Source organism: Halichoeres trimaculatus, unplaced genomic scaffold (genome assembly GCF_033239565.1).
Source record: "Halichoeres trimaculatus isolate MK-OKI-2021-1 unplaced genomic scaffold, fHalTri1.1 fHalTri1_scaffold_14, whole genome shotgun sequence".
Taxonomy (NCBI): Eukaryota; Metazoa; Chordata; class Actinopteri; order Labriformes; family Labridae; genus Halichoeres; species Halichoeres trimaculatus.
In genome coordinates, this window is record NW_027437192.1 from 10,280,278 (window position 1) to 10,307,087 (window position 26,810).

General features: G+C 40.0%; 1 protein-coding gene across 1 annotated transcript in view; it reads left to right on the top strand.

The window, feature by feature from the left end:
• ext1b (exostosin glycosyltransferase 1b) overlaps positions 1-26,810 on the top strand; it is a 155,020-nt gene that overhangs the window by 84,161 nt on the left and 44,049 nt on the right. The window contains exon 2 of the mRNA XM_074686417.1: positions 21,394-21,487. Within this exon, the coding sequence (XP_074542518.1) occupies positions 21,394-21,487 (94 nt within the window). The remainder of the gene's footprint in view (positions 1-21,393; positions 21,488-26,810) is intronic.

Sequence of the window (26,810 nt, forward strand, 5' to 3'; positions counted from 1 at the left end):
ACTGTGAAGAAAAAGGGTTAAAACATGTTACTGTGAAGGAAAGTGATTATAAGAGACACAGGAGTTGTTGTGGTAACAGATTGAATCAGCTGGAGCCGCCCAGTTTATGTGTTTACTTATAATTGAGCAATGCTGTTCCAGGGCTAAACCAAGCAGCGTGTCCAAGCTAGCAGCTTTTAAGCATGATGCTATTGTTATGATTAGCACTGCCATTAGCATTTATGGCTCTTGTAATTGGACTCTCAGTCAGGGGTAAATCCATTAGTTGAGGATTCAGTGGGGTCTAAGCTCTTAAAACTGTACTTTCTGTTGGTGTGTGTGGGATGAGGCAGTGTGAGTGTGTAGAATAACAGAGAGAGTGTGTAGTCATGAAATTTTATACAGAGTAAATAGAGTGCTTTTAACTAAAACAAGCAATAGGATTTGGCTCATATGTGTGTGAACACTGGATCAAACAATAGTGTGTGTTTGTGGGACTGAGGCTCATTTGCTGCGGTTATTTAATGCAGCAGCCACAGTGCAGAGATAGATCAGGACTTTCAGGATGAGCAGTTTGTAAAGAGGTAGAAGACGCGAGAATTAAACACTCAGATTGGAGATTCTCATGAACTCAGTTTTGAGTATCCAGATTGGTCTGCCCACAGTAAAAGCAGTCATTGTTGACTCTAAGCGAAGTGATGCCCCTGAGTGTGTCTGGCATTCTCGTTATCTGCAAACTATGCAAGTTTAGAAAGTCACGCTGTAATTGATGCTAATATTTCCTCCTCGCCCTCCTTTCTGCACCTTCTTATTTTCTTCCCATTCGTCCTCTCCTGCTCCCACCTCGCCTTACCTTTCCTGACTTTGAAATGAAGAAGAAGGAATGCTGGGTAACCAAAGTCGCGTTTCTGTTGCAACAATATCCCTCTGTTACAGGTAGGAGAGGAGAAGAAGGGCTCTCTGCTCGACTGCACTGCAGAAATGCTGGAGAGCAGAGCTTAAGCATGGGAAAGAAAAAGAGATTCCACGTGAACTGTCCCAATCCCAGAATGAATCCAAATACATAAAATCATCTTTCCCAGTCATTCCTGGAGTAAAAATGTTCACCTGGGGTGATTTTGTACTTATAAATACCATTTGTCGAGAGGTTTGACACTAAACACAAACATGTTTCCATTAGCTTGACATTTCTGCATTATTTTCTGTTCCTCTTCCTCTCTTCTTCACCACACATCCCTGACAGACAGACAGCCTTGACAGACAGACAAAGCAGCATATAAGCAGCCTCAAAGGGGGAAAAAATGTACTGATAAGATTTCAGGAATCAAGCTGTTAATCCTTTCCAAGAAGTTCCTTTTTTGTGTTTCTTTCATATCATGTTAGAAAAGAGCGCTTAGGGTTGAGAAGGGGATTCTATGAAAAGGTCTTGAACTTTTTCTTTACATTTGATAGCCGTTAACTTTCTGACTTTTTTCTGATTTCAGTATTTTTGAGTGAAGAAAATCTTTCTCCCTAACAGAAAGTGACCTCAAATATGTGCACACCAGAAGCAAACTTCACATTTTCTGGGTTGGGTAGCAGATAGCATGTACCAAAGATGCCACTCGGCTGTGATTGTGATTAAATGTCTTCAATTTTTTATTGTTTAAGGTTTTTTATTGCACAGTAACATGCTAAAACTTTAAAACTTGTGTCAAGCCTTAGCAACATTCTGATCGAATTTACATGTCAAATCAAAATCTGTCTGAGCCTTCGGTTTTTATCAAAGACTGTAAAAAAGCATGGGCGTAATCTCAGTGATGCTGTTTCGAAACCTGTCACCATATTTCTGACTCAGCCTTACTTCCAATCAACCCAAAGAGAGGTGAAAGAGGTGAAAGAGGCAGAGTTGATGCAAGCCTTTAGCCTCCTTGCTAACAGCTACAGCGTGCCCTCCTGTACAAAAATCTTAACCGTTGCTTCTTCAAAACTCCATGAGTTAGCAAGTTATTACACTAGCATGATTTTCACATTGGATGATATCAATCAGAGCTGAAGCTGCAAGTGAGAGAGAGCAGCAGTAGTTGATAAATAGAGATTAGGTGAAGAGAGTGAGCAATGCTAATGAATTCAAACCACTGAAATGTAAGCTAATACAGTATCATCCAGTTTGTGAAGTGTTTGTCTTTGTTCAGTTACTTTTCTGGGCACAATTTGCAGCATGGTGCAAAATAAATGAAAGACACACAGGGGCCGTTTACATGACAATAGTTTTAGGGAGTATTGTTGTGTTTGGGCCTTACGTTTACACAGAAACTGTGTTTCAGCCGATCTAAAACATAAACTTTTGAAAACGGACTCCAGAGAGGAATTTTTCTGAAACGCTGCTGGCACCGTTGCTGTGTAAACAGTAAGCCGCCGTTTTCAGTGGAAACACTGACATCACACTCAGCTTCGCACATGGGCTAACAACAGTCCAACAGTTGTTATGATTGTCGCATGCTACCATGTTGTGCTTGTGCTGCTGAATCTGCTGACTGTCTTTCAACAAAATGTGCATGTGTTGCTCCACTTCTGCACTTAGTATTCACCAATACACCAGATGATCTGCTTAACTGTGGAGATCTACCAAAAGTGTCTTCTGGACAAGTTAGTTATAGCGCCAACTACAGGCCTGGTATGCTTACTACAGCATTTTCAGTCCCTCATAGCGTGTCCGTATAAACCCAGATGTATGTGAGCCACAGTTTCAGTGAAGAACAAGGGTTATTGTACAGCTACTCAACTGTTATGAGCAACTTTTTGAATCATGTTTTAAAGTGAACCTGATGTTACCAGACATTTTTTGTCCAGTTTTACAAATTTACAGTTTGTCATTCAGAGCAAAAGACCTTTTAGACAAAAGAAGTAGATCTTGTAATGTTCTAACTGACCAGTCATAATCAAGTATTCTACACAGGTCATATGCATTAATCTCTGTCTACTCCTGTGTTGCTTATCTAAGTAAATAATCTTCATACAACTTCTTTCGGTTGAAGTATACTTCATCTGAAAGAAGGCGACTTTCAATGTGTAACTAACAGGAAGTCTATCCTCTGATTCTCCGGAGAATATTAAACCAAAGCCCTGTGATGTAAAAACTATCAAAGATGTAGTCTGTAATGTTTAGTAACAGCTTCATTTTAACTGGCTCTGAGTCCAAACACAACTTACTCCCTCTCGTTTAAAGCTCACCTCCTTCACTTTTTCCTCTTTCCTTCCCTTTTTTGTTTTCACTTCTTACGCCTACCTCTTCCTTTAATCTTCGCACACTTTTAATCATTTTCGGCTCTTCACAGATGGCGATCGGCAGTCGTTAATTGAGCCTGGTGGATGAGAGTTTTCCGAGAGGATTCTTAAGCAGCACCTTGATGAACTCTCCTCTTTTCTCTCCCTTTTTTCCCCAACAAAAGCCATAAATTGGCTTCTGGCCTGCTTCCATCTCCTCCTCTCCTCCCTCATGCGCTTCCATAATGCAGACAGCAAATATTATTCTTGCTGCAGATATTATTCTTTTGCAGAATCTGTCAGGCAGAAGGGATTTATTGTTGGGTTTCAGCATAGATGAGGCCGTTTTTTTTTCTTGTTCTTGAGATGGTGTACAACAGCTCCGCTAGTTTTTCTTGGTGCCTGGGAGAGATGATCCCATTTCTCTCCCGTTGCACAGGGCTTATTAGTTTTCTCTGTCAGCCTCCTCTTTTTCTGTGTTTCTCTCTGTTGGAGCGAGGCCCTCTGCTCTCAGCCGCAGCTCATGATTCTCTGTGCAAAACTATAAAGTGATTCCTCAGACTTATCACATTATGGGCTGTCCTGGAATAAGCATTATCTCCAACAACGGGTCTTTATTTCCAGTTTCCATGCACTCACGGACAGCCGGAGCAGGAAAAGTCAACTTGTTTATGAGCTTATAGGCATGATTAATTTTCTCTATTATAAGGGCTTTACTCAGAATGCTAAGTGGCTGTGCTTGACGAGTCGGGATCAGCTTGTTGGAGAAAAGCCCTCAGCCTGTACGTGCTTTTCTGCACCATGACCTCGGCCAAAATCACTCTGCTGTTCACGTCTCCATGGATAGCGTGACCACAGAGGGACATCTTCTGTATTTCTTATCTTTTCCCAGCTTGTGAATGCATATTTCAGCTCACTTGAGTTTGTTTGTTTTGCACAAGAATAAACACACTGCAGAAGCTGTTAAAAAGCATCTTTGGGAGTGCAGTGGAGGCCTGTGAGGTCTTATGAGGAAGTGATTATGGGTGTTTGGAAAACTCTACTTATGAAAAAGTGCAAAACAACACTTGATGGAGAATAAAAGGGAAGAAACCTGAGAAGTTGTTCTTGTGGTATGATCGATGGAACATCTTCACTGCAATCGGATCATTTATCGTGGAGTTATACACACATATGGTGAAAACTGCCCTATCTTACAATTATAGAGAATCCTTAAAAAAAAGTCCTGGATCCAGACGGTGATCCAGATCACCTCCAAAATTTAATCACTTCTTCCTTATCCCATTTTGAAAACTTCCTGAAAATGTTATAAAGATCCGTCTGTTACTTTTTGAGTTATGTTGTTCACAGACAAATAAACAAACTCTCCCAAAAACATAACCTCCTTGGCGAAGGTAAAAAAAAACAGCTATAGTTATCTCCCTGCTCTCTTTATTCCTCCTTTTCTTCCACATTGTTCATCCCACAGTTCCCACAATGCTCCGGGGCCACAGCTGTAGCTCGTCCATGCCTCCCCCTGACCTCCCCATGTAGCGCTGGAGAACAGCTGTTCCCTGTATACACACACACACACACACACACACACACTAAGAAGCCAAGTGCAGCGCTCAGGGGGAAGCCGGCAGTAGGGTTGCACTGTGGGTTCATCATCACAGTTAACACACACTCACACACACAACCACAGACGCACACCCACAAACACAGACATATGTTGTCTGGCATGTCCAGCAAATCTCAACACTTTGCCGTCAGTCAGAGGAACCTAGACTCTATATCATAAAATAAAGATGCACACACCTCGTGTTTTTTCCAGACATGGACACAGAACGACCCCCAAACCACCCCAAGTCTAAGCCACCTCTGAATGGCTTCATCTTGCCTTTTGTTCCTCAGGGTGGGGACCAACATGACCTTTGAACCCTGAGCAGTGACCCCACCCTGCTTTAGAGCCTAAGTTAAGTCATATGAGGCCAGGTTAGGGGCGTGTCATGTGACTAAGATGTAGCGGTTTCAGCCAGAGGGGACGTCCGCTGTTGTGACAAATCAGTGATCCATAGGAATGTAGACAGACTTCACAGACACAACACTTAACACACCTTCACCCAGGTAATAACTTCATGAGCACTGTTTCTGTTGTGATCAGTGTTTCTTATCTCCATCATCTATCTGCATCTGTTGCTTTGGTAACTATGTGGCTGTTAGCAACTACTTTCTCTCTCTTGCATCAGAGTGTGCAGAAGTGAACCATTGTCTCATCTTGACTCAATGAATCTGTGATGCGCCTCAAACTGTCCATTTACAGGGATGACAAGCCTCCATCTACTCCTAGTGTACAAAAGTGAAGCCAAAATACTGTGATTGATTTTAAAGCTAGATTCTTTGCTGAAGGGGCGGGCGAAGTGAATAAGATATCCTAACAAGACAGGCAGTCAACCTGTAGGTAACACCGTAAAGATCTCTCTGAACAGTCCAGTTGCAATCTAAGTTCAATTCCTTTTGCTAATTTACTGCGTACAATGCCCAAGGAGCCACATCCGTCAACAGAGCTGCCAATAAAAGTGTTTTACCCCTTGCCATAGCATGAAATATATGAGCTACACTAATCTCCTCAAAAAAAATGTCATGCATGGAAATAAATCAGCCAAGTTAGAGCCAACTGGGGTGCTGTTTGCTAGCAGTTTAAGTGCATGGCTCTTATACAGAGGCTGTGGTTCCCGGCCCCAGCATATCTTCCCTTTCTCTCTATTCCCCAGATTCCCCATTTCTTTTTTTGTTGCCCTATCCAGTAAAGGCAAAAAAATGCCCCAAAATGTAAATCATGGGTGCCAGTGTGGCTTAGCTGTTAGCTTGTGCACCATTTGAGGTTAGCCCACTCCATGTAGCTAGCCTCTCAAGTGGTGGCCCAGGATTGGATCCAACCTGTTCCCTGATTTATCTATTGTCCTACAATCTAGGAATAAAGTCATTAGACGCTGCAAAAAAAAACAACAAATAAATGAATTAACAGCTTTGAAAATAAATAATTGAAAAGATAACTTTAAATATAATAAAGATTTGAACTTAGTTTTTAATTCTATTTGATCAGTGTCTCATCTGTTGACAGATGTTTTGGCTTTACTTTTCTGGAGCTGCTGTGTCATCCATTGTTTCTAACAGTCAGCGATTTCCTCTTGCATGCTAAGCACCATGGGCTTTCACCATCATGGATTCTGCAAAGCTGCTTTGATGCAGAATGTTTAATCTAGTATCCACAACCACTGATCATCTGGTCAGTATTAATTTGATGTTTCCCTTATGTATCATATTGTGATGCACACATTAGTTTTCTAAATCAGAGCTGTATGGCCAGAGCGGCAAGGGTTGAAGACATCTGTGTAAATTAGATTCTCATCATCTCCAAAAGGATTTCAGATAGAAATAGCAAACAGCATTGAGTGTGGTTTTAAGTTATCTTGACTTCAATCAATCGAGATTGGAAGGAAAAAGGTAAATACAACAGTCTCTAATGTTTACTGCCATGTTGGCAACTTTGTACAGCAATACCTTTAGCTAAAAGCTAACAATCGTACAATCACGCTATGTTTTACATTCATCTTTTAAAGTTTTGTATGACTGTGCAAACTCAAAGAGCAGCCAGATAAGTTCTTCTTTGTTGTTGTTTTTAGTATTTTTTGACCCCTATTGATATTTCATTCTTTATTTTCCTCCAAATATTTTCATGTCATTAAAGCTGCAGCTGTAGGTGCTACTCACATTGCTTCTTGCACACGCCCAGACGTGATGAGTCTGGGGTTAGCACTGACGACAGCTACATGTCACCACACACACAGATGAAGCAGAGAAATAAGAACACACATATACAAAGACACACAGACACACACACACACAGAGCAATGCTGCGTTGCCTGTGCTGGATCGGAGGCTCAGGAGTGTCGTCTGAATTTGAATTTGGACCTCCAGCTGACATCCATCCATGATTAATGAGAGAGTCCGGGTTAAGTTTGGGCTCCTTAATGAATCCAGTTGGAGAAGTTGAAGAGCCTATCAATATTTGACATGACTCCCGAATGTGTTTGCATAATTAATGCAGGAATCTAAATTGAATCATAATTGCATCATGGTGGACGTTTCTTTCCCCTTTTCAGTCTTGCTCATTATGTTTCTTGTCCTTTGTATCCAACTCCCCGTGATATTTCTCTCAAGAGCAAACGTTCTTTGCTTCGTCGTCATTTTCACACACGCGCACACACTCTCAGATGGGTGCCGACAGACAATCAATGTGAGCTGAGGGTGTGACTGACACATGGCACTGATGAACCCACGGGGTAGTGTATCGCTTTGCTTCCCTCTCTGCCTGTGATTGACAGCTGTACCTACTCTCTGTCTCACACACACACTCACACACACACACACACACTCACACACACACGGAGCCTGGGATCACTGACTGTCTCCGACATCATGCTGCTCTCCAGTGTCATGTGGTGCTGACACACTCTCTGTTTGATGCTGATGTCAAATTCACTCTCAAATGATGTGTGTGTGTGTGTGTGTGTGAGAGAGAGAGCTGGAGGATCCTTTTTGAATGAACAAAGATGATAACAAAAATACTCTTACGACAGTGTTTCAAAATAAAAGAGGAAGCTTAGCCTAAGACTGTTTTTGTTTTTATGATAATGCTATAAGAGAAAAAAAAGAAAACCCGTTGCACATACACACATTTTTTGGAGCTGAGCTGGTAACAACAACAACAACACGCTTGTAAACAATACATTTTCCCCCTCGGAGAATTCAGAAAAGATGAGCGCTTCCTTATTTTGAGCTGCTGTGTTCAAGTCGGTGGATGTCACGTGGTGCTGCTGGCTGTTGCTTTCTATAAATACCCTCTGAGTTATCTGATTGTGAGAGACAAGTTTTAAAAACAGAGACACGTACTCCTGTTAATTGTGTTTTCTGATAAAGACTATACTCAGGTTTGGAGCTGAAACTGTTGGTACGACAACTTTGACAGCCTGCCTATTATTTAAGTTGGCTTTAAAACCAAAAAGTCACATAATCTTTGGGGCTAGGGTCCAGATAATGCTGTTTAGATTCCAAATCCTGAAGGTTTGCTGTGTTTACTGGACAGAAAATCACTTTTGGCACATTGTAACTGCATATTAATTGGTTGACATCCAAACCACTGGACCAAAACATCTACACTCAGGTCCGTTAAAGAAAACTTCATTTTTATGCCGTAGTTCATGGGTGTGTTTGTCAAATTGCAGTAATACAGTCAGACTTACGACATGCTTATGTCTTCATTAGAGTTTGATCCCACTGTTACTGATGTCTCACACTCAGGTGTTGAGATCTGATTGTCTTATGTTCATTTAAATTCAGGTTCATGCTTGTTAGTTTCAGTGACATCACACATTAGTTTCCAAAGCTGAGTTTTGAAGCCCAGTCATTGACATATTGGAACTGCTGACTCAGGAATAGCTTTGGGTCGAACTTTTTGAGAGATAAAGAGGTGGAGCTACCTCGTAGCTAACAGCTAAAGAGGTGAGCGATTACGGTTACGACCATTATCTTTGCTCTGCAAAATGTGTAACCTTGATTTCATCATGATAAATGAGTTATAAATAAAGAGCCCTGCCATACTGCATGCAAGACGCAAGGAATGTGTTATGCAGACCGAACCCATTTCTGGCAATGGTGATCGACTCTTAGCCTTGCTGCCACATGGGCATGACACTTGACCTTGAACTGCCCTTATAGTGGCTCTGCTGTTAGTGTGTGAAGGGAATACCAATGGGAAGCCTCTATCATCAGTATATGAGGTATGAATTTGGTGTGAATGGAAAAAGTAGTTTGAGTTAGTTACAGAAAGTGTTACGCAATAGTTCATTTAACCATTTATCTCGCTATAAACATGTGGGCATTGTAACATGAGTGTCAATAGAGAGCCTGCATACAAAATCAGTCTGCAGAGCGGAGTCTGGCACGTTTCACCTCTGCCTGTTGACACTGTGACAAAAATGTTTTCATGTGCTCCAGAAATGAAAGTAATATAGAGGATACTTTAGATGTTGTTTTTAAACAATTTGGAGAAGAAATATATCTGAAATGATCCATCTGTGATGGGGAAAGTGGGGAAAGTGTGGCGGTCTTGCTCACCCTGTCAGGATTCTGATTCCTATAACCACTCACAGTACTTTGGAGTAGAAAAGAATAGAAAATACTTTATTTATCCCCGAGGGGAAATTTAGGAATTCAGAAAAGGAGACTTATTTACACAAACCTCAGCTTTGTTGGATCTTTCTGAGTTTACTTTTCAAAGTTTAGACATGCCAAGGTTGAGAAGATTCAGAGATGATGCAACGTTTTCCACTCACCCCCAAAGAATTACATCAAAGTAACTGACTGTGTTAGTAAACATTTCTTTTTTCTCCTGTGGGCATATAGAGTACATCTATTAGCAAAAATACATACTTATGAAAGCAGACTATTAATGACATAAACCAGGACTTATTCACACCTTACATATTACCTATGCATGAGTTTCTGTTTCTATTGGCTGTTCTTCAACACTTACAGGATATTTCCACTAATACATAGTGTAAAACTATATTATGATAAGAAAATTGATGTTAAGGTACCTCATTAACGTAACATGTTGCCTTTATCAAGCTAGAAGTAATAGAAGATATAGAGAAGAGAGATGTAGCTTTTTTTATATACTGTAGCAGGAGAATAATCTCTGGTTTATGTCTTTAATTCTCTGCTTTCATAAGTATGTATTTCTGCTAATAGATGTACTTCACATGAGATGTTTACTAACAGTCAGTTACTTTGATGTAATTTTTTTAAGTGAGTTGAAAATGTTGCATCAACTCTGAATCTTCTTGACCTTGGCATCTCTAAACTTTGAAAAATAAACTCAGAGATGATCCAACAAAGCTAAGTTTTGTGTAAAGAAGCCTCTTTTTCTGAAACCCTGATTGAAACAGAAAATGTTTACAGTGACACTGTATCTCTCATCCAAATCCAGGCACTGCTACAGTGCTCAGCTTTCAGCATCCTCTGATTCCTGTTGTTGATTTGTGGGACTCAGGTGGCTCCAGGACGGGTTTCTATTCTGATTTAGAGAAGTCTTCGGACTGAATACATTAGCTTGTGTTTACAGACACAAAATTAAGCCTGATTAAGTTTCTTCTCACCTATTGGAGGAGAGCTGTACTGGTGTGTGCCGGCAGATGGGACCCTGGTAATGGTTTGTGGTGCTTTGGAAATAAGAGGGTTGGTGGGTTTGCAGTGTATGCATATTTACAAGGGGTGCAGTAGTGAGAGTGTCTGAATGTGTGTGTGTGGTGCTTCGATTCTGCAAGATTTTAGGGAGTGATTTGTCATGAAAGAGCCTGCAGCAGGCGTATAATGTGGATGGACGAATTTAAACATTCCTCTCTTTTTCTCGCCCTCTTTTCCTCTATGTGTGCGTGTGTGTGCGTGCATGTGTGTGGGATGAAAAGACATCTCAGTGAGGGGTAACTCCAGCCCCCTCTGCGCTCCAGCGTTTCAGTGGCTCTGATGACAAAATGTGTCAGTGTTCAAAAAGAGGCCGCCGCAGAGCATGTGCTGACATGTCTAAATCTGAAACTGTCTCACACATATGAGCACACACATGTAGAGATCACACACACATACACATGCACTCACACACACACACACACACACACACACACACACACAGAGTGTGGCGCCCCCGAGGGCCATCTGGAAGTGCAGAGCGAGGCACAGCTGGTCTCCAGCGAACATCCACCGAGTCTGGACCCCTCATCTGCAAGATCACACAGCCAGGCGCCAATCACTGATGAAGAGTGTGTGTGAGAGTGTGTGTGTGTGTGTGTGTGGGGGAGGTTCTGTGTGTGATTGTTGCAGCCACCTACCTGCCTGTGAAAACAAATCTCTGAAATATTCCTGGGTACGTGTGTGGAATAGGTGTCACCTAGTTTGAAATTGACCTCTCTTCCACCCTCTGGAGACTTAAGTGTGTGTGTGGGTATTTGTGTGTGTGTGTGCATTTGGGGACTCTCACTACAGCACAGACACTAAATGTATCTGAAAAATTGCCTCCATCTGTTGGCAGTGGAAAAAATCCGAGAGGACAAATTGAAAAGATTGCAAGGATAAAGCCGTCATAGTGAATTAGTATCGCGGCAGGAAGACTTCTTGTTATCGGGGTATTTGTAAAATATTCAGGCTTACACATGGGGTAGTGTGAGTGTGTGTGTGAGTGTGTGTGTGTGGGATGGGGGTGGATGTGTAGCTGGAAGGGCTGAGCAAGCTGCTGACTTGAACTGATTCAGAAGTTTGTGCGAGTGTGATTCTGCATGTATATGAGCCGTATCTTTATGAGTGTGTGTGGACATGGTTTTTTTCTTATATAGGCTTATGTGGCTCACACCCACCACCTGCAGCTATACTTACTGCCAGGATCTCATTTGAATAGTAATATGGATCCAGTACAGCCAGGCGTAAAAGCGTGACATCCCAGAAACTCCTGAAACCTGGTTTCTTTTTCAATTCAAGCTGCTACATCGAGTTTGTGGGACTTTACAGGCAAAACACGACGAGCTGACGGTCCATTTATTACCAGCTCAGGGAGAAGTTATAAACATCAGCTGCAAAGGCTGCACGTCAGCATTTTAAAAGGCTACATCAGGTTATCTATGATTCTGAACTCATGTTTCCGCCGTTATTATTAGCATTGCACTAAAAAGCATCTGTCTTGTTTGATTGGTCACTCCATGGTCTCTTATTGGTTGGTTTCAACCAATGAATCTTGTTCTACTAAAGGTCTCTTCTTCCTGTTGAGAGAAAGATTGTATTTACTGCTGGTGCCAACCTACAGTAGAGAGCATCAGCTCAGTTTCTGCTAAAAAAAAAAAAAATGTTTGGGACGCAGATATAGACTAGTGATTAGCACGTATGCCCGATGAGGCTAGCCTTGGAGTGGTCAGCCTGGGTTTGCCCCTTTCCTGCATGTCACTCTCCTAGCCTCACCATGTTTTCTGCTCTAACCACTGTCCTGTCTTTTCACAATAAGGGCATGAAAAACCAGCAAAAATAACCATTAAAGAAGAATAGTGTCAAACATCAACACAGTATTGTTTTCGTATTCCTTGGTACATGCTATTCATTCAGTTGTTTACATAGAATCGTTGCATGTAGTATAGATAGTCACAAAACATGTCAGACAAAGGTTGTTTAACCATATATGGTATATCAAATTGGACACCATAAGTGTTCAGTGATATTGATGGAAATGGAACAAGGGTCATACTCTAAAATTGAAATACAAATTTTGGTTTGTCATTATTGTAGGATCTTGTGCTAAATTATATACAAGAGTTTATTTTTCTGTATAGGTTTGATTTTAAAAAAAGAGATATGATGTTGTTATTGATAGATATGGTGACAAATTCAGACTCCCACAGTTTTTGGACGCATTAACAGAGTAAATGAGGAATGGCTGGAGAAAACATAGCAAACACTGATATAAGAGTGTTTTCAAGAACTTTCCGTGGTGTACCAACATTAGAGCTCTTTGACACTGGATCAACAAGTTAAATGCCTATTACCAACAAGTATGTGATGTCAGTCCCTACCAATTATGTTGCTTTTCTGTACGCTTTGGCTGCTTTGGTATTTTGAATTAATACCTATAACCAGCCAATGTCAGTGTCTAATTTAGGAACGTATGTGCAGGTCAGCATTCATCAGGTCAACTATCCAAGGCTGTAACGTCAGTAAATGAAGACCACCATTATTTTATAATGCTGTACTACCAGGATGTAAACAAGCACAGATTACAGATGGAATATTAAATTGCGAGGGTCAGTTTGGAAATATTGTGGTCTAGGAAATAGAGATAAACATGTATCCAGGCTGTGTCTGGTAAAACTGGCTACTAAACACTTGCTGCAAGTGATATGGAACTAGAAGATGCACTTTAACTCTAGACTGAAAGGAGAACCAAAGGCTGGTGCTGCTAGCTCTTCTCTCCAGTAAACCAGTATGACATGTATATGATTGGTTTTAAACACACAAGGCAAGGCTATGGCCTGTAGAAAGAAAGTTTTTCTTCATCACAGCTGCTAAATGCTTTATCATAATTGATAGATATATTAGGAAGCTTTTTAGAAGGGTTTGATGTAACGGGGGAAGAGTGAGAGAAAGCAGGAGAAAGAGTAACAGAGATATTTTTGAGAACCTCTCACTCAGCTCTTCCCCCCAAGAAATTGTTCTTGACGGGGCAGAAAGACCTGTCATATTAAGTCCTTGTTCAGATCTTACACTCAGATAAACCCGTGTTCAGTCAAAATCCAGTCACGTAGGACTTCTAATACCACATACCTGGTGTTGGGGAACTTCTCTGAAGTGTCTCGGGTCAACACTCGTGTTTGGCTTTCTCCACTCATTATGCAAATAACCACACGTACCACTTGTGTTTCTGCATGCTCACCATCAGACTCACAACTTCACAGACTGTCAGTGGTTCTTCCATCAACACTTTTCAAGGCGCCATCCCCCCGAGGATCTCTGTGGTTTTTGGTGACACTCAAAGAGCTTGTCAATTGTTGTTGCTAATTGTTTCACACTTTCATTGATGAAGCTGGCGTGTGCGGGGCCACTTAACTCCACTCTAGAAGATGATGTCAAATATTTAGTTTTTAATGTGGTCTGGGCAGGCAGATCCCAGTTCAGTCCCCTGTTTGTTCTGTTTGTTTCCACACCTGTGACAACAGCTGTCCACTTATAATGCAGTGTCATCTGCATAACACCGCTAATCGTGTTACAGGATGAGGTACATCTGGGTGTGTTTGCTTTATTGATTAAATGTTTGACTGATCATTTTACATTATGAGTTGGCTTACCGAAGGATTTTCTATTCTAGGTTTTATGCTGAGGTGTGTTTTCTACTCTTTGTGATTACGTCTGGTTCTAAGATAGCAGCTTGTGTTTAAGTTCACTTCTTTTTATGTAGCTTTGTATGCGCAGAGCCTAGCATACACAGAATTTTTGGTTAACCTTGTTTTTTTGGATTACCATTTTCAAACAGCATGGCCTTAACCATTTTATTTATTTATCTATTTATTTATTCAATGATTGTTTTTTTGAAGAGGCTGTATTTGGATAAGACAATGAGTAACCAAGAGAGCAGGAACAAATACTCAAAGTAGCCAGGTGGTTTGTGAGGATGTAGAAACTTCATTCAAATCAGTTGACTTGCCTAATCTGAACGTGACCTATGGCTGTTTGTGATATATGATTCCCCTCTCTTAGTTTTCCATTTTGTAGTCTATCTGCTGTCCTTTTCTCTCACTAAAGACAAGGGAAAACATAAAGAAAAGCAAATAGTTGCCAAAATAGATAGTAGCCAAGGAAGACCCCTTTCTAATTTAAGATACCACATCTCCAATAGATTATGACCTATCACTTATGTTGTAGTATTTCAAAAAACAAGCTAATGAGTCGGGAAAAATGTGTATACCAGGCTACAAGCTGATTATTTCTGCTGTTTAATGCTGTGTTTTTTATAAAAAGTTTTCAAGAGGATAACTTACTTTTGGAGCCAGCCTCAAGTGGCTATTTGAGGAACTGCAGTTTTGGGGGTGCTTTTGAACTGGTTAACTTTCAAGCCCTTGAGGTTGCTGCTTATGTTTTTTTTCTCTGTTATAATGGTTTGTCATTTTTCTTCATAGTGGATATTTACAATGTGTTTAAACATCTTGTCAGTGGCGTTGGTATCTTTTGACCCATGGTGCTGGCTGTTCTGCTGTCAAATAGTTTCACACATTTTACTTGCATGGACAAACCAGCTGCCATGACACCACTTACTTTACATGGACAGAGCAACAGTGTGTGTGTTGATTTCAGCCTCAGGGCAGGGCAAAGGAGACTAACAGTGCTGTAAGTGTGTGTAATCACATTCGCCTCGCGTGTGGACAGACCTCTGGGTCGTCATGGGTTTGACCACAAAAAGCCTGTTTGTTTGGTCAGGCAGACCTCTGGGTCCCTCCATGCTAGAATGCTAATTGGAACTAGCATAAGCTGGCTAATGAGCGATAATTAAGCTAATGAATTAGTTTCAGAGTGTACAGCAGGCGATGCGGCAGCAGAAGAGGAGGAGTAAGATCGAGGGGTAAAAAATGGATGAGGACACATCTGGCTGCTCACATACAGATGCTGACGCAAGCTTTTCTCACATCGCTGCGGAGAGGAATAGAAGTGAAAGTTAGGGGAGCACAAATGGACACAAACACTCCACATTCCAGTCACAGGCTACTGATTTCTCCTCTCAAGCTCATATCTGTCACTAAACGCATGTGTGCACACATTATCACCCTCAAACACGCACACAGAAAATACACAGAAACATATGTGGATTCAGCCCCAAATAACCCACACACACATCTCCCTTCTCATCAAACACATTCTATCTCAGTTAGTCAGGAGGCAGAGATGTCCCCCTTTTACCCACAAACTCACTTAGCCTGCACATCTGTCGCACTCCCACGGGAACAAACACAACAATATGCTTCAACTTAGACACTTGTGTTTATGAGGAGTACACAGCTCCTGTTTAATTACTGCTGGAATCTGTCATTAGTCTGTTTGGGAGTTATTTACCAGACAAATGAGCACATCTGTGGCATGACATCCCTAATGATGAACAACTTTTATCGACACACCTTAAAGGTTTGTTATGTTAAAGACACAATGTGAGAAGAGACATTCTGATTATTTCAGATTGATAAATTGATTGGTGTTAGTCTAGGGTTTTTCTCTGAAGCTCACACACAAATCTGACCACACCACAACTCAACACCCTGATTCGTTTTACTGTAATCACCAGACCTCCGGACACCAATTTTACCAGCACACATGTACAGTAAACCCACTTTGGAAGACAAAGAAATTAGAGGCGGAGAGGTCCAGGAGGCTAATGTAACAACAGTCTCAATAAGCAGTAAATTGGATCTCCTTTTCTCTACTCCCTGAAATACTCTGCCTGCTTGTGGTTTTATGTTTTCATCACCCTGAAGCTCCACGTTCAGGCGCCTGCTTGGTGCCCACATGGCACCAGGTGGCTGCCAGCCAAATACACACCTTAAGGAATTTCATCTAGTGTTACAAATTACATTCAGTTGAGTGTTATGCTAGATAGCTAACAAATTTGAGGTACTTAGCTTAAAAATTTCTGAGTGAAATTTTATCTCACTCTTAGTTATGTAAAAAGTATTTGTTGGCTGCTCTGCTTCTGAGCTAAAAATGTTAGCATGCTTAATAGTACGCTGCTAGCACTACATTGCTTGTGATGAAAGATAACTTTAGTTAACTTAAAATGTTTGGTTAAAGGTGAAACTACAAAAGAATATTTTTTCCCTGGGTCTGTAAATGTCTCCATTCAAGATACCCTAGCAAAACATGCTAGCTAATATAGCCAAAAACTTCTCTCCATCTGCCCCATTTTGATTTGTAAGCCTTGTAAAATGATTATTATAATATTAAAACTCTCATGCTAATCTTTTGTTTTATTTGTATTTAATGGCAGTTTCTTAAACATAATAAAAGCAAGGCTTCTAATATACACAAGCATATTTGTCCTTATTTACGAGAGACAGATAAGGAAGCTAACTTTTTGGAAGATGCTATCTTTAGCCTAAGCCCTTTAGCATAACATCATTTATAAGCTAAAAATTAAGTTTGACTCATTTGACATGGTTTGATTTAAAAAGATAATGCAGTAACCAACAACAAGTTAGCTTGAAGCAAACGCTGAATAAAATTAGATGTAGTTAGCATGCTAGCAAAGGCTAATGACATCTGCTGGCTACATCTTAGGGTTCAAGTCACACTGTAAAAAGGTTTCTTTAAATTTCACTGTGTCATTGCTGTATCTTCATTTTTGGTTTCATTACTGTGTTTTTACCCTGAAATCCTTTGCTGTTAACAGTAAAATACTAAAAAATTACCTTTACCAGTAAGCTACTGGAGATGTTACAATAAAATACGGTAAATCAGTTGCAGTGCAGATATTACTGTAGTCATCTGTATATGAATGAAGACCATCATAACTGAAGTTAGCAAGTATTTGAAGTGTTAGAAATGCGCCATAATTATCTTGAACATCATATTAGTATCTAGCATCTGAAGCTCATCAGGCATAGCAACAGTAACCAACTAATCCAGCAGGTGTTTCTAACTGCTCATATCTCCTAAAGTAAAGAAAAGACACACAAAATACTTCCACTGCTCCTTGTTTTCTGCTCCCTGACTTTGTTTTTCTCTGTTTTCCCTCCAAATTTGACACATGTGAGCTCTTCCAGTAGAGAATCCACTCACATTTGTCACACAATCGCTCTGTTTTCTTCTCACCCAGCTTTCATTGTGTTATCCGTTTCGCACATGCACATATTTTTCGATGGAGATGCGCACACAATTGCAGGTGTGTGAAAAGCACAAACACACACTCAATCACAGCCTGCAGGCCTCGCAGCTCGACCACGGTTTCCCGCAATCAGCTCAAGGTCACGGTAAAGAAATAGCGGAGTGGTGCTGTTAGACAAAAAAACAGCAAATGGAGGGGAAAGGGGAGGTGGAGAATGAGCTGTGGCCTTCGAACTCCGCGTGAACTGAAAAGCAGCATGAGGTTGCAGGAGAGGCAGAACAGGTTGGAGGTGGGTGTACACGGCAGGGGGGAGGAGGGGTTCCATGTGGGCCTCCCCCTGCGACCTCCTCACCTCACTCGAATCTGGAAGCAGTTTTAACAGCTTCATAAAAAGAGAATGATGTCTTTTCGGAAGAGTGTGGTAATGAGGTTAAAATGCACAGCAGGTGAATCACACAGGTTTGTACAGGAGACGGTCTTTTGCTGAAAACGTTAAAATCAAAGTATAAAAGTTTCTTATTTGACAGTGTAGGTCAACTTGAACTAAACAGAATGTATTAAAAGCACAGGAGACAGATCTGACACACACATGGCGCGTAGGTTCCATCAAACATTTCACAGGGCTGTTGTGTGTTAAATCCACACATTGATATTCACTGCCATCAGATGCCAGCCTGTTTTGTTGGCTGTTATGCACACGCACACAAACACGCGCACAACCAGACAGCGTCCAGGCAGACAGCTGGTGCGGAAATATGGGCCAAGATAGCTTCTTCGTCTCCATCGACAGGTGACGGAACGTCAATGTGAGGGCGTGCAGCTGTCGCTTGTTCAGGTCCCGTATGTGTTTGCGAGTCTGACGGTGTGTGTCTGCACGTATATGTGTGTGTGTACGTGCGGGATAATTGTGATATGCGCCGCACAGAACGCTGTGCATGTAGGTGTGAATGAGGGCGGGATTTTTATCACAGGCTGCCATGTTCCCGCACTTCATTAGAGCTCGGCTAAGGAAGAGACAAGGCGGCATCCCAGCGGCTACATCAGCAATCACCATCAAGTGTGTGTTTGTGGGTTTGTGTGTTTGTGTGTAGTGTGGAGTGCTCGGCTTCCAGCTTTGCCCTGTCAGCTCAGTCCATATTCACAGGCTCTTGCAGAAGGCAGCATCAGCAATCACTGTCACACTTGTGTACAAGCTACAGTACATCCTCAGGATCATCGATAGAGTGGAGTGTGTGCAGCGTGCCTGAGTATGTGTGTGTGTGTGTGTGTCCTGTAACCTTCACCTTCTAAAGACTACAGCTATGTGAGGAATGATTTTCTGCCGCAGCAGTCTCTTAACCTCAGACCTGAGTAACCCTCAGGGCTCATTATTTCCATATTTTATTTTTCACACACCAAAAAGAAGTGTCACTGGTGGAATTAGCCTTCTTGAAAAAAATATGCGAAATAGGAAATTAATTATGAAGAGATTTCAGAATAAATTGAATCATGAAAAGAAGTTTTTAAAGCACTGACACTGAGTTTTGGCTCCAAGGAGACAAAATGTGTGTTGAATAAGTCCATTATTTGTAGGTGAAAATTGGCAAGAGAAAAAAATGTGAGCTGACAAAAAAAAACCTAGAAAGGCGACATTACTGTGTCTGAATTTGTGAAAATATGATGAGAATAAAAAAGAAGAGAAAAATGTAGAAAAAGTGAGACTGAGGTGTTCACTGACTTGACAAAGTATGTGTAATATAAATGATGAGGCTTATGAAGGGTTGTTCGAGACATTATTCAGAAATTATCCTCCTTTTATCAATGTAACATTCACCATATACACACACATACACAGATGTCAGCTTTACAAACTGTCCAAACACAAAAACAGCATCCATTCAAAAGGAAACACACAGACTGGTGCTGACATACTCACTCATGCCCAGCTGTGTGGTGGAAGCAGGTGTCACTCTCAGCTCATTACCCCTGGCAGGGTTGATCACCCTGTTTGGAGAGCAATAAGACACACCTCAGTGGAGAGATAGGGGGGAGGCCGGAGGAGGAGGAGGAGGTAAAGGATAGAGGGACCAGGAAGGGAGAGAAAGGAAAGGGAGGGGGAGAGCATCAAAGCATAGTTTTTGTGATAGAGGAGTTGAGAGAGGTGGGAGACGAGGAGAGGAGGTGTGCAAAGGGGCGTGGAGAGGCTGTTCAGAGGAAAGAAATGGAAACAATACGTCACATTTGGAGAGATTATCTCGTCTTTTGTATCATTTCTATTAGTAACAAGAAGTTAAAGGCTGTTTACAGGACAGAGACCATGAAGCTAAAACCACTTCCCTAAATAAGTACAGACAACTGATGCTTGAGGTTTGTTTACTTTCGGTTTCCTGCTCATAGCGTTTAATATTTAATGACTTATATGACGTCTTGTTTGCAACCAGTTCAACAGGTCTTGTTACATACCCCACATCAACTTCCTTGTACTGTAACCACCATAATTGTGTAACATCTAAATCATTCTTCAAATTTTGGCCAGCAGGTAACCAAAGCTGATGAATATGCCTGCTTTCAATATTCTAAAAAAAAAAAATTAATGGAAATTACATTTTAAAATTGGTCTTTTCAGCAAGGATTAACTAAAGACAATTAAATCCCTTTGCACACCAGAGGCAAATTTTTCACCTAAATAATTTGCATGTTATTTTTTTTTATTTTTTTTCGAAACTGTTTTTCATTGCAAGCCTTTATACCAGCATTTTCTTGGCTAAGCAAAACTGCAGCTTTTATTTTTTCTGACCGCCGAGTACACGTCCAACCAATCAAAACACTCGTTGTTGACAAGTCACATTTCAAAACATTCAACATTGATTGGGTTCTTGTCCCAGCACCCAATTCTTCTTGACAAAAGACATCAAAAAACTACAAAGACAACAGATTACAGAGACATCGTTTGGAGGAGAATAGCTGCAAAGCCTGAATATGACACCTCCAATTTTTTTTGCAGTTTCATGCCATTTATTAGCGTCGCTGTTGGTGTGCAAAGGCTTCATAGAAGTGTTTTTCAGTCTGTTTGGAGTTGAGCAATGTGAAATTAAAGCTCCTGTTAAGTATAAAAAATATATAAAATAATCAAATATGACCAGTCAAACAATCAAAAATATCACACACAAGAATTTTTTTCCAGAGTCATTTTACATTTATACTTAAGGTTTTGTTTACTTCTTTAGCTCACAAAGACTCACCAGTATGCACCCCAGTCTGTTTAATAAACAGACAAAAACTCCTCACAGGAGCTTTAATGTTGATTTGTATTGTTTAAGTATTAGAAACACAAGACTTTGTGTGACAAGGAACTAAGGCACCTTGAAATTACTTTTAAACACAGTTAAAAAGTTGTATTTAGTACAAAAATAATTAGACTTCAGTAGTCCCTTGACAAATTTAAATATTAGCCAAGTTTTTAATATCTAGGTTCTGATTCTAAAGTTTTAAAAAAGACATTAAAAAAAATCTAAATGTTTTTTGTCTTCGTGAAAACAGATAAAAAAAAAAAGCTTTCTATATGTGTTGCCTTCAAATCTGTAACAGCCTTTAATATCCAGTGCAAGTTATAAATAGCAACTAACATTGATGGATGTCCTTTATGTTTTTCTGTGATAACATTCAAAGGCACTCTGAGCACGTTGCTGTAAATAACATGTCCCTGTTTGTGCCAATGAACTCACATGTGTGTGTTTGTTGTGTCTCTGCAGGTACGACTACAAGGAGATGCTCCACAACTCCACCTTCTGTTTGGTGCCCCGCGGCAGACGACTGGGCTCCTTTCGCTTCCTCGAGGCTCTGCAGGTAAACAAGCAACACACACACACACACACACACACGCATACTCACAAACACCCGGGCTCCATTAAAAAGCAAGTGCTGCATATGCTGTAAATTCATGCCTTGCAGCCATAATGCTGTGAAGAATAAAGGAATCCTTTCCAGCTTTCAACCTCCCACTTAGCATTTGTTTTCATGGTGCAACCTCTAGCATTTCAGGATCACTAAATCATTGCCACTTTAATGCTCACACCAGTAGTGTAATTAATATAAACAAACCAGACCTTCACTGAGAAAATACTTTCTTCCTGCCTCTGAACTGTTTACAGGTACCACAGGTACTAATTTTGCAGTTGAATGATTAAATTGTCGACCAAATTAACAAAATTGCAGCATGGGATGATCAAAGCCACCAGAGAAAGATAATCGGGTAGAAAGTTATTGATTGTGGTTGGACATAAACCATAATTTTAAGCTAACATCTGTAATAATTTTATTTCTAAGCAATGATTTCCTGTGTACCTCAACAAAAGGTCAATTGAAGAGCTTTGTGAAATAAAAACCTCCATTTTATGTTCATAAAGCTCAAATAGTGATGTTTGCCTTGTAGAATAATAAATTTTCTTAAGCCTTGAAAGGCAGATGTTGATGTTTCTTGGATTTATTATTACAAATGTATCAATCTGAAGGAGTCAACTGCATTTCTAGCTGCGATATGTAACAGTGAAAAGAATTATTTGTTAATTTATACCATTCAAGACAGTTCTCACTTTTCATTTGTTTTAACTTGGTGAAAGTGCAATGTAGATGACATTTTATGTAAGATCATTATAGAGAATAGATTAAAAGGTACAACTTTTTTTTTACTTCAAATTCATTGATTTCAGTTTGCAACAAGAATCTAAAGCACTTTTCATGTAAATACTTCACTCTTATAATGTCCTTAAATTTTCAGTACAGGCTAAATGTGTGAATGCCAATAGCCAGCTTTTTCAACCTGACATTTTTTGAATTTTTTTTTTTCCTGCCAGCCTCTTTGTCAAATTTCAAAAACAATTCAGGGCAAGTTGACAGCAGAAATTGCCAAGGATAGTCATTGCTCTTGCTGTTGTTTTAACATACACCCTATGTTGTCGATTTAACACTCTGATTTTACCTGGCTTTATCAGACCCCTGTTTCCCATCCAACCAGGAAAATATCTCTCTCTGAGGGTGTCTGACAGGTACACTGCAACAACTGAAATCTAAAAATATTTATGTAATATTTAAGGTAAACATTGTCTCATTAGACTTCATGTAAGTCACATTCACCTGACATGTTAGACAGGAAAATGTCTTATTTCAATGTGCTAAAACACCCAAATGATGGTTGAATTGCTTGTTAAAAAAAAACAAAAAGTAGTGTAGCGCTATCGTGCTGGGTGATGTCACATTTTTATGATTTGATATGGCACAGTTGACTTTTTTTGGGCATATTTATTGTATACAGATACTATAAGTTATTTTTTTTAAATATAACATTTGTTTTGTTTTGTTTTTTATTTGTTTTTTATTATAATGTTATGCTAATAAGGCAACTCATGAAAAATAAAGTTCATTTAATAGCTTGAGTGTGCATAACCTTTGGTGGCCATTTTTTAAATAAAAACAACAACAATGAAATAAATTTAGAAACACATAGATTATGATCAACACACATAATGATTAAGATATCAAAATAAAACACAAATAAAGAAGAATATAAAAACTTAATAAGTAGAAATGTCAAAGTAAAATATATAACAGTTGCTCGTGTTAACTACATGCACTACACTTTGCTGTAGTTTTCTCAGCCATGCTCTGGTTCCGGCCACAGACTGAACTGTTGCTAACAGGCTAAAGACAGCTAATTTGAGTAGCACACTTCTGGTCACATGATATGGATGGACTAGGTCAACCTAGACACGTGTTTTTATTTCACATATTTTAATTAATACTTTTGTATTACAATTTATGATAACATATATTACAATATAATATAATCAGTTATTGATCCTCAAATGAGTTAATATCAATATATCTTGGTATGCCCCCCACTACTTTGCAGTGTAACCCTGCATGATGTCAGGAGCAGACTGGCTGAAATGTTCTGAAAGTGTTCAGGATTCAGTGTAGATAAGGGGGTTAGAAGTCACACACATATTGCACTGCAACACAGCCTGAAGTGTAGTCCACCCATCCGCAGTAATTTTCTAACACTGTATCTGCATTTACCTCCACTTCAGATTCACTCTCACTTCACTTCTTTTTTTTCCCCTCCCATTCATCCTTTTCTATAACTGCACTGCACTCTTCTGCATTACTGCTGCACTGTCCTTTACCTCTCCTTACCGCAAACCCCCATCCACAGAGTGCTCCCACATAAGTGTGCTTATCTGACAATCAGCTGCCACACACACATGACAATGCTCTTCACTCTGGAGGCAGATATGCCCTCTGCTGTTTCCTCCACCTTCTTCACTTCTCCACTCACGCGCTCATCGACTCGTGTAGAGGAAGACGTAAGGAGAGGATTCACAGGGTTCAGTCTTTGCATGTGAGAGAGTTTCTCATAGAGGTCACATACATACGTGTGTGTGTGTATGTGTGTGTGTGTGTGTGGAGGAGACAGCAGCAGAGCCTGCAGGCCAGCTCTGGTTTAGCTGACACCTTTACGACCCAGGAGTGACAGGGCCGTCATTACATCAAACTCCCGCCACGGACACACACACATACACACACACACACACATGCACAGTGAAGCACACACAGCAGCTGTTCCCTCTACCTCTCCTCTCATCCCTCCATCCCTCTGCCACTCCTCTGCCAAAGGTCACATTCAGCTCCTCTACCTCCCCTCTTTTCATCTTTTTTTAAACATCTATTTATCCACTTTCTTCTGCTGTTTGATCTTATTTTATTCTGCCTTTCTCGTCTTTTTTCGACTTATTGACTTTCAAACTTAAGTCGTTGCTTTAAATATTAAAGTGTCAACAGGTGCACTTTTTATAAGAGAAAACGGGCATCAAAGTGAGCATGTTGGCTTTCAAGGTGAAGTGAAAACGACTCATTATGACGGACTGTTGTCTTTGATTGCAAAAGCTTAGAAACCGTTCAAGCACTTTTAAAAATTAACTAAACACAGACAGAACCGCAGACAGAACAATTAATCATGTTTTAAGAGCTTTGTTTTGTATATATCAGAGCTCTTGTGTCACAGCAGAATGGAAAACTGTTTTCTGGTGTGTATAAATCCAGGCTGCTGCTTGGTTGCCTACTTTTAACTTCTATTTTTACTTCAAAATATCTCACTCTTTGTGATCCTCCCTCCAACAAACGACTGCTGTTTGCCTCATTTTCATATCAGTCATCATTTTACTGAATTCCTCCCTATCTGGGAGTATAAGCCGCCTGCTTATCTAGATTGTAAGTTCAAGCTTATTTCTGTTATCTGATCACAGAGCTGAGTTGTTTTGGGCGCGTGTTTGATCTTAAGTTTCTTAGCTATCATCACATTGACTTGTATTTATGTACAGATGATGATGATGACTTATGTGTCAGGTTTTCTACTTTAAAGCCCCACTTTCTTTCTTTTTTAAGCAACCGTTAGGTCAATTTACTGCATGTAAAGTGATAAAGGTTTAAAAAAATGTGGACCTCTCACAGACTGCAGCACCTGGTGACACAACTAAGCCCTTTTCTTCTTTCTTTTTGTTTTTTTTTCTGCTTTTTTTTTATTTTTTTAAGGCCGTTATCGTGTAAAGCTACTATGGGGTTTGAAAGAGGAAAAAAAAAAACCTATTTTAATCTATAAATAAGTACATGATGCAGAAAGAAGAGAAATTATGCTTCTTTGGTTTCATATTTAAAAGAACCTAAAAAAAAATTGGGAGTCTAAAAAGTGCAATTGTCTTGTTTTTACCTCCGAAAAGGATATTATGTTTTTGGGAGAGTTTGTTTGAGAACAACATAACTCAAAAAGAAGCGAATGGATCTTGATCAAATTTTCAGGAAAAGTTCAAAATGGGATAAGGAAGAAGCGATTAAATTGTAGAGGTGATCTGGATCCTGGGGTTTTTTTAATTGGTTCTTTATCATTGTGAGATAGGCACGTTTTCATCATATGTGTATATAACTCCACGATAAATGGTCGGATTGCTTTGCAAAACAATACAAGACAAGGTCACCATAATTTCTGACGGATGTAAAAGTACGATCCAGATCCTGGTGATGTTCTGGATACTAAGATCTGGAATATGAAATATGTACTTGGTCATCATAGTTTTCAACACTGTTCGGTAACAAATTATTGTACAAACCTGCAACTAACACCAAATTGTAGCAGACAGTCTGCTGAAAGGAAGTATAACATTCAAGTAGGACTAAAGATGTGCATGACAATAACAATATGCTTGGCGGAGGTCTGTGCTCCCTGAGTGCTTTTCTAGTTGTTAATGTAATGCCAAGCAGTGTCATAAGGCAGTGCCATCATTTAGTTTAGGTTATGTTATTGTGGCTTGTTAGGAGCCGCACAATGGGCAGGCCTTGGTGTTTGAGGCCCACCCTCCAACATATTATAAACCAGTTTGGAGATCCATATGCCATAACTGTCATTTCAGCAAGTCTTGTGGAGCTTCTGTGAAGATCTCATGCTGTTGCTTTCATGAACTTATTTTTTTTAGCGTTTTACAGAAAAATTCTGGGATTTCTACGACATGAATATGTAGCGGTTTAAAAATCTGTACAGGCTCAGTATCAGCATCCGTAATTGTTACTTTATAGCCATGTCTAAAATATTGGGAAGCATGATACTTCCTCTTTGATAATATCAACTAGTTAGAATGATTGTAGGCCTGTAGCCTGTTCTGCTGCCTCCAAGTGGCAAAAAAAATCAACTTAAGCAGCTTAACATGCATGTAGAATGTAACAGATGAAATCCAACAGCCAGAGTTTTTAATTCAATTAGGACTTAAAATGATGGATAAATCTGTTATTAAGCAGTTTTGGGCAGCTGTGTAACTCTAACTTTTAGCTTAAATAGAAATATCTGCTCTAAAAACAGCATCAAGCCTGTGGCTGAGAATGCTGGTGTCTATTAAGACAACAGTAAAAACTCAGTTCCAGCAGCTGTAGCTCTTGTTCTGCATGTATTTGTCTTCTGATCCCTACTTGGCTGTTGCAAGCCTAAACAAATTTTTCCTATGATATTACAACAAAGACACTTGAAAATGAAAGAAAATCCATTTTTTGCCAAATGGGAAATTTGGGCACTTGGTTGCTGCAAAAAAACAGATTAATCAATTTTATTACATCCAAGTGACTGTGATGT